The sequence below is a fragment of the Lepus europaeus genome, chromosome 12 (genome assembly GCF_033115175.1).
Source record: "Lepus europaeus isolate LE1 chromosome 12, mLepTim1.pri, whole genome shotgun sequence".
Lineage (NCBI taxonomy): Eukaryota > Metazoa > Chordata > Mammalia > Lagomorpha > Leporidae > Lepus > Lepus europaeus.
The window spans coordinates 69,246,644-69,259,741 of record NC_084838.1 but is presented as its reverse complement, the minus strand read 5'-3'; the positions used below and the strand labels follow the sequence as shown (position 1 = coordinate 69,259,741).

At 47.9% G+C, this 13,098-nt stretch overlaps 1 protein-coding gene across 1 annotated transcript in view; it reads right to left on the bottom strand.

Annotated features, from left to right (window-relative positions):
* The window catches only part of ERMP1 (endoplasmic reticulum metallopeptidase 1), a 50,256-nt gene extending 37,568 nt beyond the window's left edge, over window positions 1-12,688 (bottom strand). The window contains exons 1-4 of the mRNA XM_062208307.1: window positions 12,355-12,688; window positions 10,617-10,918; window positions 2,996-3,123; window positions 2,253-2,358 (exon numbers count right to left, since the gene is read on the bottom strand). Coding sequence (XP_062064291.1) covers window positions 2,253-2,358; window positions 2,996-3,123; window positions 10,617-10,918; window positions 12,355-12,650 — 832 coding nt within the window. The 5' untranslated portion in view covers window positions 12,651-12,688. The remainder of the gene's footprint in view (window positions 1-2,252; window positions 2,359-2,995; window positions 3,124-10,616; window positions 10,919-12,354) is intronic.
* Between the last annotated feature and the right edge of the window lie 410 nt (window positions 12,689-13,098).

Below are 13,098 nucleotides of genomic sequence, written 5' to 3'. Positions count from 1 at the left end.
CAGGGAAATGGCCTGAAACTTCAAGTCAGATTTTAGTGCACACTGACTACAAATCTGAGCTTTGAATTCTGTTAAGATGTCAATTATATTGGTATTTACCAATTTTACCTTGTTATATAAGTTTAATTATAAAATTATTTTTCAGGCTGGTTAAATATTACTAGTTTTTTTTGACATTCAAGTTAATTCCATGATAAATTTAAATACCTTAAACTGTAAGTAAATTTTCTCATTTTTGTTCATGAAATCATTGTTATGTAAAATTATTTCTATTATTTACCCAAAATAGAGAAAGATAGAACAATCTGGTTAGTGGTCAAGAACTAAGTCTCTGGGGCCAGTGTTGCAGCACAGAGGGTTACACTGCCACTTGTGACTCCAGCATCCCATATGAAGAGAGGTCGTTTGAGTCCCTGCTGCTCTGCTTCTGATCCAGCTCCCTGCTAATGTGCCTGGAATGGCAGTATAAGATGACCCAAGTACTTGGGCCCCTTAAGCCCATGTAAAAGACTCTGGCCTAGTCCCAGCTGTTACAGCCAACTAGGGCGTGAACCTGTAGTTGGAAGATCTTTCTCTTTCAAATAAATCTTACAAAGTAAATAAATGAAGTCTCTGACCTTGGACTTAACTAGGTTCTAGTCCTGTTGAGCCATTTACCAACTGTGAAATCTTAAGCAAGTTGTACTCTCTTGCTTCAGTTCCTTCATCTGTACAACAGAAACAACAGGGCCACACTGTGGCACATAGGGTCAAGGTGCCACTTGGGACGGGCTGGCATCCTGTATCAGCGTTGGAGTCCCGGCTGTTTCACTTTCCATGTAGCTTCCTGGTGCTGTAGAGGCCCTTACACACACACATGGGAGGCCCAGATGGAGTTCCTGACTCAAGCCTCAGCCATTGTAGGCATCTGAGGAGTAACCCAGTGGATGCAATGCTATCTCTCCCCGCTGCCCCCTCATTCTGCATTTCAAAGAAATTAATTTTTTTAAAAAAAGAGCAATAATATTAATCCCTTATGTTGTTTTGAGGATTAGTGATTTAATGTAAAGTGCTCTGTATAACATTTGGCATATAAATAAGCATTATACAAAAGTGTTAACTAGGGGCCAGCACTGTGGTTCAGTGGGTTAAACTACCTCCTGCAATGCCCAGTATTCCCAGATGAACACCAGTTCAATACTCAATTGCTCCCCTTTCAATCAAGCTACCTGATAATGTGCCTGGGAAAGCAGTGGAGGACGACCCCTGCCACCCACATGCGAGACCTGGACAGAGTTTCCAGGCTCCTGGCTTGGGCCTGACCCAGCCCCGGCCATTGCAGCCATCTGTGAAGTGATCTCTAACTCTGCCTTTCAGAAAAAGAAATAAATATTAAAACAAAAACAAAAGCAAAAAACCAGGCTGGGGCTGGTGCTATGGTGTAGCAGGTAAAAGCCCCAGCCTATGATGCTGGGGTCCCATATGGATACTGGTTCAAGTCCCAGCTGCTCCATTGTGAATCCAACTCCCTGCTGATGGCCTGGGAAAAAGCAGTAGAATATGACCTAAGTGCTTGGGCCCCTGCTCCCACATGAGAGACCTGGAAGAAGTTTCTGGCTCCTAGCTTCAGCCTGGCCCAGCGCCAGCTATTAAGGCCATTTGAGGAGTAAACCAGAGGATGGAAGATCTGTTTCTCACTTTCTCTTGCAAGTAAATAAACCAACCTTCAGGAAAAAAAGTGTTAGCTGCTATCAATATTATTTTGCTAAAAAGTTTAACAAAGACAAGCTACAAGTGTCTCATGCCTTAAAAAGAATGCTCATTCAACAGACTGTTCATTAAAGACAATGCTTAAGTTCAAAACTACACTTTCGGCCGGCACCGCAGCTCAATAGGCTAATCCTATGCCTACAGCACCAGCACACCGGGTTCTAGACCCAGTTGGGACACAGGATTCTGTCCTGGTTGCCCCTCTTCCAGGCCAGCTCTCTGCTATGGCCCAGGAGGGCAGTGGAGGATGACCCAAGTCCTTGGGCCCTGCACCCGCATGGCATTCCAGGAGGAAGCATCTGGCTCCTGGCTTCGGATCAGCGCGATGCGCCGGCCGCAGCACACTGGCTGCAGCAGCCATTGGAGGGTGAACCAATGGCAAAAAAGAAGACCTTTCTCTCTCTCACTGTCCACTCTGTCAACAAAAATAAAAATTAAAAAAAAAAACTTTACACTTTCATAACAAGAACTGCATTAAATATACAATGCACAGCCACACATACCTGTTTGGAACACGAGTTCTTTCCCTCCGACACCTGCTGCCTCCAGGTTAATAAATGCACGAATCAAGCTGGCCCAGGGGTGCTGAGTAATGAAACCATGACTGGCCTTAATGAGAAGAAAACAAACATGGGTGACAGAATCTTAAACTGTCAACAGATTCTGCTTGTTTTAAGGACAGAGAGGCTATCTAGATAAGGTAAGGAATACAAAAACAATCACCATTCCAAGGCAGTATCTAAAACATCTTAGTTTTTCCTTCTATGCATAATGGCTGGGTGCAGTTTGCTGAACGGAAAGTCCCCCTCACAGAGGCAGCCTGATTACAAGGAGTGGTGCCAAACAAGCTTTGAGCAACACTTGGTGTGTAATAAGCACACTTCCTTGCTAAGAGTGAAGCTGCGCAAAATAAGAGGCGCAAGACAACAGGAAGAGACAGCCACATGGGTGGGCACTCATGATCTGTGCCTGCCCTAAGCATCTCTCAAATGCCAGAGTCAAAGAAAACCTGAGAAGTAATGATGCCTCAGGAGAGCCCCTGCCGAGACGACCGGCTCTGGGTTCTTCCAGTACTGCACGTACCTACTTAAATAGCTAAGGATTTCTTAAAGGACTGCCAGGTGTACTATTTCCCTTGCGTATCACTTTAAGATACTACTCATATGAAGAGTAAACGTGCATAAATGTTAGCTGTGACCACCCTCACGATTAATTAAGCCTCGTATTTACAGCAGCACAATCTCACTTGCAAGACATTTTCCTCAGCACCATTAAAAAGGAACACGACAGCATGATGCAAGGCTTCAGAAGACGTTGCCAACACACGAAGGACCTCCAGCATCACGGAGCAGCTCACCGCATCGTCACTGGCACCTTCGAATCAGAAACACAGATTTGCTTCTCAGATTTGGAAACATTCACAGAGGAACTCTTGGGGCCAGGAATGGGGTCTGCCTCTCCGAGAAGCAGCGCGACACCTGCATGACCAGCAGCATAGCTCCGTCCATCATCAGGTGACAGTTACAGCCACCAGAGGTAAATGCCATGAGGGCAGAGCCCTTTGTCTGATTTGCTCACTGACTTACAAGCAGTGCCTAGAACCACGCCAGGCCCACACAGTCCCTCAGCCACAATCTGTTCATTATGTATATTAACCAGGTGGGACCTACAGTCCCCCCTGAAAACTGGCATTCTCGGCAGCACAGGCCATTTGTCCCCTTCTTTATCCTGGTTCCACATCCTCAGCAGTAGTCTCACTTCTGGTGCGTACTGCTTCTTCCGTCATCTGGAATTGCCACCTCTCCCTTCTTGCCCGTCTCATACAGGCTACAGATCATACCACATCTACAGAGGATTCAGTCTGGATAGTGCAGCATTTTGTTAAGGCTTCTTTGAGGGGGGTCATATGATAGGGAAGTACAAAGACAGACACCCAATCTCGTAAGACACACAAAAGGAGACTAATGATCTAAGTTCTACCCCTGGTCCCAGCACTGACCAAGTAAATAACTAAGTCAAACCGCTTAACCTCCTCTTATTTGAAAAGCAGAGAGATGGAAGAGAAGAGGGAGCTCCCCCCATCTGCTGGGTCACTCCCCAAATGCCAGCAACAGTGGGGTCCCGGGTGGGCCAAAGCTCAGAGTAGGGAACCCAATCCAGGTGGCTGGAACTCAGTTACTCGAGCCTTCATCTGCTGCCGCCTGCTGCATTGGCAAGACGCCACAAGCAGAAGCCTGAAGTGGGAATTGAATCCGGTACTCTGATGTAAGGTACCTGGTATCCTAACTACTAAGCTACACATCCACCCTTTAACCTCTTCTTGACCCAAATTTTCTATGTTAATTAAAGGTGATTATGAAGAGAACTTTAGTGCTTCATATTAAAGTATGTAAGATGCAGGTAAAAGAAATGACAGGCTATTTGATATTAAGGAATTATTAGCTAACATAACTCATGGTATTATAATTATGTCAAAAAAGGTCCTTGTATTTCAGCAATATAGACAAATACTGATACAGCTAAGACCAAGGAGTAGAAGTAGAAAAACTGGTCTAATGAAGCTGGCTGTCAGGTACACTGGGGTTCACTGAGCAGTTCCGTTTTTGTAAATACTGACATTTTCTGTAACAGAAAGTTAGAGTAGAGGGTGTTTAGTTTAGTGGCTAAGACACTCATATCTCATACTGGGGTGCCCAAATTCCACTCCCAGCTCCCGACTCCAGCTTCCTGCTAACGCAGGCCCCAGGAGGCAGCGGCGATGGGTCAAGCATTCAGTCCCTGCCTCCCACACAGAAGATCTGGATTGTATTCCAGCCTTGAGTTTCCGGATTGGTCGCTGGCCTAGCCTTGCAGGCATCTGGACAATCAGTTGATGGGACCATGCTTGCTCTCTTTCTGCCTCTCACTGCCTCTCAAGTAAATGATTAAAAAAATTAAATCAAAATAAAAATAGTAACACTGGATTTATACACAGGAGGCAGCGCTTTAGAGCAAAACACACAGAAATATATTTTAGCTGTGTCATCTCACTCCGCTACTTCCTGGTTGTGATATCTACCTCAGAGTTTTTTACTCAAAGGATCAGACAAGATGCACCGTGCCTAGCACCTCCTAAGCAGTCCAGGTTGGTTTTTCCTTCTCCTGTTGGGAAACCTAAGGCTCTGCCAGCTCAAATGCCTCTGTGGGCTCTATCAAACTCTAGACCGCACCCCTAGTCAAACAAGCTGCTATTAACCACATTTGTCTTGGTAGTGATTACTTAAGTGCATGTTAGTCAAGGTGAAACCAATTACTCTCAAGAAGGAAGTATATGTTACTACTAATAAAAGTGTCCCCTTCAGAAAACCAAAAGCAATATTTTTTTGACTTGAGACTGTAAATCATTTTAAAATAAAAGTAACACAATGTTTCTTTTTCTCAAAATACAAAAGAGGACAACTGAATGGTATGTATCTATGTTTGTAGAACTTAATAAAAAGTTCAATTACCCATTAATCTTCCCTTTAATGGGTTCTGGTGTCTGAAGGGAACTAGAGAAGGGTCAGATACCTTTAAGAAAGTGAAGGAAAGTCAGCAGACAGTATCTCACAGGGCTGAGTGGTTAACCACCATCCTTTTCCACTTAGAATTAACCCTGAAATTGAAGCCACCCCCAGTGTCTCTTCTATCAGTGACCTGATAGAAGCCATGCAACAGACAAGAAAATGACAAAGGCCTTTCTGTGGGTAACCTTACTCACTTGGTATCAGTTCCCAAGTCCCAGATAAATTACTAGAACTTTGCAAAAACATTCAAGCTTCAATTAGTTCACCCACTAAAGTGATTTACATGGAAGTCTACTTGATGGATGTATGGAAAACTGTTTTAATGTATTGATTTATTGAAAGAGTGACACTGAGAGAAAGACAGAGACAGAAATCTTCTACCTGCTGGTTCACTCCCCAAATGGCTACAGTGGCCGTGGCTGGCCCAGCCTGAAGCCAGGAGCCAGGAACTCCATCTGGGTCTTCCAGTTGGGTGCAGGAGCCCAGGTACTTGGGCCATCTTCTGTAGCTTTCCCAGATGCATTAGCAGGGAGCTGGATAGGAAGTAGAGCAGCCAGAACTCAAACTGGCACTCTGGTATGGGATGTCAGCAACACAAGCTGTGCCTTATCCATGCACTACCATGCCAACCCCTGAAACACTGTTTTATGGTGTTTTTTTTAATATTTATTTATTTATTTTTATTTTTGACAGGCAGAGTGGACAGTGAGAGAGAGAGATAGAGAGAAAGGTCTTCCTTTTTGCCGTTGGTTCACCGTCCAATGGCCGCCGCGGTAGGCGCGCTGCAGCCGGCGCACCGCGCTGTTCCAATGGCAGGAGCCAGGTGCTTATCCTGGTCTCCCATGGGGTGCAGGGCCCAAGCACTTGGGCCATCCTCCACTGCACTCCCTGGCCACAGCAGAGAGCTGGCCTGGAAGAGGGGCAACCGGGACAGGATCGGTGCCCTGACTGGGACTAGAACCCGGTGTGCCGGCACCGCAAGGCGGAGGATTAGCCTAGTGAGCCGCGGCGCTGGCCATGTTTTTTTTTTTTAAAGATTTTTTATTTATTTGAAAGTTAGAGTAACACAGAGAGAGGAGAGGTAGAGAGAGAGAGAGAGAAAGAGGTCTTCCTTCCGATGGTTCACTCCCCATCACTCCCCATCAGCTGCACCGATCCAAAGCCAGGAGCCAGGAGCCTCTTCCGGGTCTCCCACATGGACTTGTGCCATCTTCCACTGCTTTCCCAGGCCATAGCAGAGAGCTGGACAGGAAGTGGAGCAGCTGGGTCTCGAACTGGCGCCCATATGGGATGCTGGCACTTCAGGCCAGGGCATTAACCCACTGCGCCACAGCACCGGCCCCAAAACACTGTTTTCATCAACTTATTTATAGAGATTTCCTTTAAATTGTTGGTATGGTACTCTTATAAAACTGTAGTTAAAAGTTGGGGGCCAGCGCTGTGGCACAGCAGGTAAAGCAACTATCTGCAGTGCCAGCATCTCCTATGGGTGCCAACTTGAGTCCCAGCTGCTCCATTTCTGATCCAGCTCCCTGCTAACATGCCTGGGAAAGCAAAAGATGGTCCAAGTGCTTGGGTCCTTTGCACCCACATGGGAGACCTGAATGAAGCTCCTGGCTTCAGACCAGTCCAGCTCCAGCTGCTGCAGCCACCTGGGGAATGAACCAGAGGATGTAAAATTTCCCTCTGTATCCTCCCCCCCCCCCCCCCTCACTGCCTTTCAAGTAAGTAACTCGATAAAAAAAAAAAAAGTTAAAAATGGATTCTAATGACCCACAAAAAAGCCAACCCTTCATGACCAGGCTATATATGCAGTTTATAACATCCTGCACAATGCCTTTGAATGTAGAATTCACCACCTGGAAATAAGGATTATTGTGAGCTGAAGGCAATTGAGGAGAAAATATAGAAAAGCTCTCTGCCCTCCTCCTCAACCCCCACATCTGCAAAAAAAGGACATAAATTTAGGAACGGGTCCCTCCCCCCTTCTCTACAAGGACAGACGAAGGTGGAACACCAAAGACAACTTTTGACCCTTATCAGAGTCGAGACAGTATGAGAAGAATCTACTTGACAAAATTTACTACCTTCATACACCAGGTATTTGCTTTCCTACAATGTGCCACTCTATAGAGTCAAGGTCCTTTCCTTTGTAAGGACTCCAGAAATGAATAGTTCTTTGTTGTAAACACCATATAAGCAGAGTCTAAACCACCTCTCTGCAATTTACTCATTATTCCTGTGGTATCGCCCTTCTACCCATGAGGTATGCATGTTAATAAACTTCTGTTAGTGTTTCTCTTGTTTATCTGTCTTTGTCTTACCCAGCTACGAATGATAAAGGGAGAGGAAAATCATTTTTTCTTCCCTCTGTCTCTGATACTTACATAATATTATATAATGCTCTTATTTGCCCCCTCAAGAATTTCAGCATCATAATCATACACACAGAGAAACATTCTATTACTGCTTTGAAAGACATAAAAGAACACTGGCTTCCCCAGCACAAAGGCAATTGTGCTTTTATATAACAAATGAGTATATACCGAGTCCTAAAAAAGGGACATTCTAAATGCAATCATAAAGTTTTCTAATGGGCTGGCACTGTGGTGGAGCAGGTTACGCTGCTGCTTGCAGTGCCAGCATGCTGTATCTCAAGTGCCAGTTCAAATTCCAGCTGCTCTGCTTCCAATCCAGCTTCCTGGGAAGGCAATGGAAGATTGCTCAAGTACTTGGGCCCTTACCACCCACATGAGAGCCCAGGTTACAGATCCTGACCCCTGGCTTCGGCCTGGCCCAGTCCCTGCTGTTGCAGCCATTTGAGAAGTGAACTAACTGCGCTTGCTTCGGCAGCACATATACTAAAATTAGAACCAAAAAGTGAACCAACAGATGGAGCATCTCTGTCTCTCCCTCTCTCAGTAATTCTGCCTCTCAAATAGGTTTTTTTGTTTTGTTTTTTTTTAATTTTCATGTATTTGAGAGGCAGAGTTACAGACAGTGAGAGGCAGAGACAGAGCGAGTCTTCCATCCCCAATTGGCCGCAACAGCCGGAGCTGTGCCAATCCAGACCCAGGAGCTTCTTCTGGGTCTCCCATGCGGGTGCAGGGCCCAAGCACTTGGGCCATCCTCCACTGCCTTCCCGGGCCACAGCAGAGAGCTGGACTGGAAGAGGAACAACCGGGACTAGAACCGGCACCCATATGGGATGCCGGCCCCGCAGGCAGAGGATGAACCTACTGCACCATGCTGTTGGCCCAAGGTAAAGCTTTCTAATTAAAGACATTCTAGTACACATTTTATCGAGTAAGCACATTTTACTTTCTAGTTTACATAGCGTGGATGTTTACTTGGGCCTGCTATGAATTCAAGCAGTTCGGAAGTATTACTATGAGATAACACGTGGCAGCCTGAGAGAGGGAGGCAGGAGGAGCATCCCCCGCCGGGTGCCACTGCAGTGTTTCATTGATACTTAATCCTCCCAGCGATGCCGTTAGGAAAGTACTATGATTTTTCTCCACTCCACAATGAAAACTGAGGCAAGACGACAGTAAGCAAGGGAGCAGCAACTGTATTCTAACACCCTGCTTCCTTTCCTGTGCAACTGAAAAGACTGACGGGCCAGGAAACCTAGCACCTGCTCTGTGTCTGACCGGTGCTGAGCAGCCACACTTACTCCTCTGTCCGAGAAGGGGTGGGGCCACACACTGTCTCAGGCCTTCTGTCTACAGAAACGTGAGAGCACTGCAAAATGCTGTATGTCTTCTTCTCTTCTTACAATCTCTCTAACTACCGCAAATAGTTTTCTGAGGAATCTTGTTGTTTAAAGACAGGAGTTCAACGTAGGTGATTCTCACTCACTTGACAAACATTCACTGTGTCACACTCTGTGCTAAACATCAAGCTTTCTAATCCACCTGAAGTATTTTCAGATTAAGTAGGCACTCTAACAGCATGGTACTCCCGTGGACCAGAGTCCTCCCTTCACAGGTCAGCAGAAACTGCTGCAAGGAACGTCCTCCAGCGCATGCATTCCTTCAAGGCAGGGGTAGCCCCTGAGCCTAGGACAACACCCAGCTGAGCAAACAACCGAAGTGGCACAGCCTTACCCCAGGACACAGGGACACACTGTCTGGTAACACGGATAGGCTGCTGCTCAGTCGACCAGAAACATTCTCTGTCCTATCACTGGGTTGCTGGCATTACTGTTAAAAAAATAAAGCTCCAGGGCTGGTGCTGTGGCACACCAGGTTAACGCCGTGGCCTGAAGCGCTGCATCCCATATGATAGGTGCCGGTTTAAGACCTGGCTGCTCCTCTTCCAATCCAGCTCTATGCTGTGGCCTGGGAAAGCAGTAGAAGATGGTCCAAGTCCTTGGGCCCCTGCACCCACATAGGAAACCCAGAGGAAGCTCCTGGCTCCTGGCTTTGGATCTGTGCAGCTCTAGCCAGATGGAAGACCTCTCTCTTTCTCTTTCTCTCTCTCTCTCTCTGCCTTTCCTTCTCTATGTAACTCTTTAAAATAAATAAATAAGTCTTTAAAAAATAAAAATAAAGCACCTGGGGCTGACGCTGTGGCATAGTGGGTAAAGCCGCTGCCCGCTGTGCCAGCTTCCCATATGGGCACCGGGTTCTAGTCCCAGTTGCTCCACTTCCAGTCCATCTCTCTGCTGTGGCCTGGGAGGGCTATAGAAGATGGCCCAAGTCCTTGGGCTCCGGCACCCACTGTGTCTGACCGGTGCTGATCTTCTGGATCTTCCAGAAGAATCTCCTGGCTTCAGATCGCCACAGCTCTGACTGTTGCATCCATTTGGGAAGCGAAACAGTGGATGGAAGCTCGCTCACTCGCTCTCTCTCTCTCCCTCTCTTTCTCTGTGTACCTCTGACTTTCAAAGAAATAAATCTTTAAAATAAAAAAAAAGCACCTGAGAGAATACTAAAAGGTTAGAGCCTTAACTGATACTATTCTAATTATCCTGCCTCTTCCATCACAATGAAAATAAGGTTTGTGGGGCTGACATCCCCTATCAGAGAGCCACTTTGAATGCTGGCTGCTCTGCTTCCCATCCAGATTCTCCCTAATGCACCTGGGAAGGCAGCAAAAGACGGCCCAAGTGCTTACACCCCTGCCACTCACGTGGGAGACCCGGATGGAGTTCCAGGCTCCTAACTTCAGCCTGGCTGTTGCAGCCATTTGGGGAGTAAACCAGCAGATGGACATTTTCTTGGACATTTTGTCTTTCAAATAAATTAGTAAATCTTTTTAAAAAATAATCTTTCTGGGCCATGATGACTTCTGAACGACTTAAACAGAAGTACATACCTGGTGAGTTCGCCACTGAGTCAAAGTGACAGTTGGCCAGGACGGCATGCTGGGCTCCACCTCTGGGCTCCAGCTTCACCGCAACGTTGGTGATGTTGTCATAGTAGCTCGTGAAACCCCCCAAGAAGTCAATGCTGAAGGAGCCCGTGGGCCGCTGCACATCCACCGAGATCGTGTGAAGGCTGCTGCTTTGAGCTTCAATCAGTTTAATCTGCTCCAAAAGGTAGCGAACCGTCAGAATTTCATTTTCTGGACTCCCTGTGGTCCTGGGGCCAATTGATGTTATGTGTTCAAGATAATCCCTGGAAGTAAGCAAAACAAGGACTATGGCTAAGGCTTACCGCTGTAAAACTAAGGCTTAGCATGTTAACATTTCCACCACACACTCCTTCCTCCCCCATTAAGCTCAGTTCTTTGACTTCTCAAGTAACAAAGACTGGGACTGGCACAGTAGGTTAGGCTACTGCCTGAGACATTGGCATCCCATTTAGGTGATGATTCAAGTCCTGGCTGCTCCACTTCCTATCCAGTTCCTTGCTAATGCACCTGGGAAAGCAGTGGAACATGGCCGAAGTGCTTGAGCCCCTGCCAAGCTATTTAAAGAGTGAACTAGTGGATGGAAGAGCTTTCTCTATAACTCCACCTTTCCAGGAAATAAAAAAAAAAAAAATTAAAAAAAAAAAAACCTGCCTTTAATTATTTCAGACACTTGTGAAAATCACTTATAAATTCCCATTTTATTTTGCCTCTCTTGATTTAAGGGTTCTTTTCACTCACTCCATTTTCAACTTCTCCCAATTCCATCAAATCAATATAGACTAAAGATTGTATTCAAATTGTGTGACAGCATACAACTTCACTGGGCATCATGGGATTCTGGGTTACTGGTTCTAAGCAGCAGAAACCAATGAACAAAGAGAAGCAAGTCAAGAGGTTAAACAAGCAAAGAAACACTTTTGATGGTGAGGGGTGGACCCTGGCCTCCTAGCAAGCACACAGAGCCTAATAACTTCAACTCAGGCCAAGCCCAAGTCTACGCCTAATGAAAACTTTTTTTTTTTTTCTTTTTTGGCCTTTTCATTGCATTGCAAGTTCAGGGGAAAAAGGTGACCGGGGTGTGTTCCAGAAAGCCATTAACAAAATAAGCTTTCAGCACTTTGCAGTCAAAGAGGAGTTTTTAAAGCACAGTGGCTGCTGAGACCTCTTCCTGCTGGCTTATGATCTCATGAGCTTGGACAGACCTGGGTTACAAACTCTTTGACTTAATCACCTCGTCTGGCACGGCTAAAGGCCTTTTAAAAGCTGCAATCAAAACCAAACCAAACCAAAAGCCAGGTCTTACACCGGCACTGTGGCGGGGGTGGCGGGGTCGGGGGAAGAGCTGCAGGGAGCTAACAACTTCTGGAACTGCGTGCGAACTGCGAACGGTCAGCCTCCCAAGGAGAGACTCCAGGGCCTTCAGGTTTGGGTACTATGACCCTCCAAAAATTAGACTGCACGAACCCCCTCCAACACCTCTCCTTCTGGAAAGCAGGAGGCCCGAGCACAAAGTGGAAGCTGCTCCAGAAGTTGATGGAGGGGGGGTGGGGAGAGGGCCACATCTGCACACAGGTCATGGTGGATGACCAAGCATGGTGGATGACCCCGCGCCCGGTGCCGCAGCGCCAGGAGCGGGTGCGCACAGGTGCGGCGCCCTGGGGCGGGAGCAGGGGCCGCGCGGGGCGGGAGCGCACAGTACCTGGCTCGGCTCGCGTCGAACTCGCCGCGGTCCCCAGCCGCCCCGCGCAGCACGAGCTGCTGCAGCGAGAGCTGCACGAGCGTCCGCAGGGCGAGCAGGTAGAGCGCGAGCCCCAGCGCCGTGCGCGCCTCGGACAGCCCGGTCCCCGCGGCCCCGGCGCTCCTCTTCCGCGTCCTCGCGCCGCTGCACGCCTCCGCCGGGGGCTCCTGCGCCAGGGCCTCCCTCTCCGGTCCCTCCCGACGTTCCCCGCCGACGCGGTGCCGCCTCACAGCCGCAGACTCAGAGCCCCACTCCATGGCCACGCGCTTCACCCGCCAGCCCAACCGCCCCAGCCCGCGACAGCTCCAGCCGCCGCCGCCGCCGCCGCCGTCGCCGCCGCCGCAGCGCCTCCTAGTGAGCGGACGGAAACTGCAAAGGGCCAAACTTCTTCTGATTGGCCCGTCCCGCCTCGCCGTGAACAGCTTTGGGCAGAGGGCTGGCGGGCAGTGGCAGGGCCAGCCCAGGCTGGGCGTGGTGGGTTTGTCCTGTGCAGGGCTTCCCAGCCTGGTATGACACAGAGATTTCCCGATGCAGACAGCCATAAAGCAAAACATGCTGCCCAGAGCAAAAGTGCCAGGTGTGTTTAAAAGAAATCACAGGGCTCTTAGTGCATCAGGCTGATGAAGGCGGCAGTGGCCTGGTTTTCTTAAGGGTCAGTAGGACAGGCTTTGAAAAAGTAGGGTCCTGGCTCCCCACAGGAGAAAC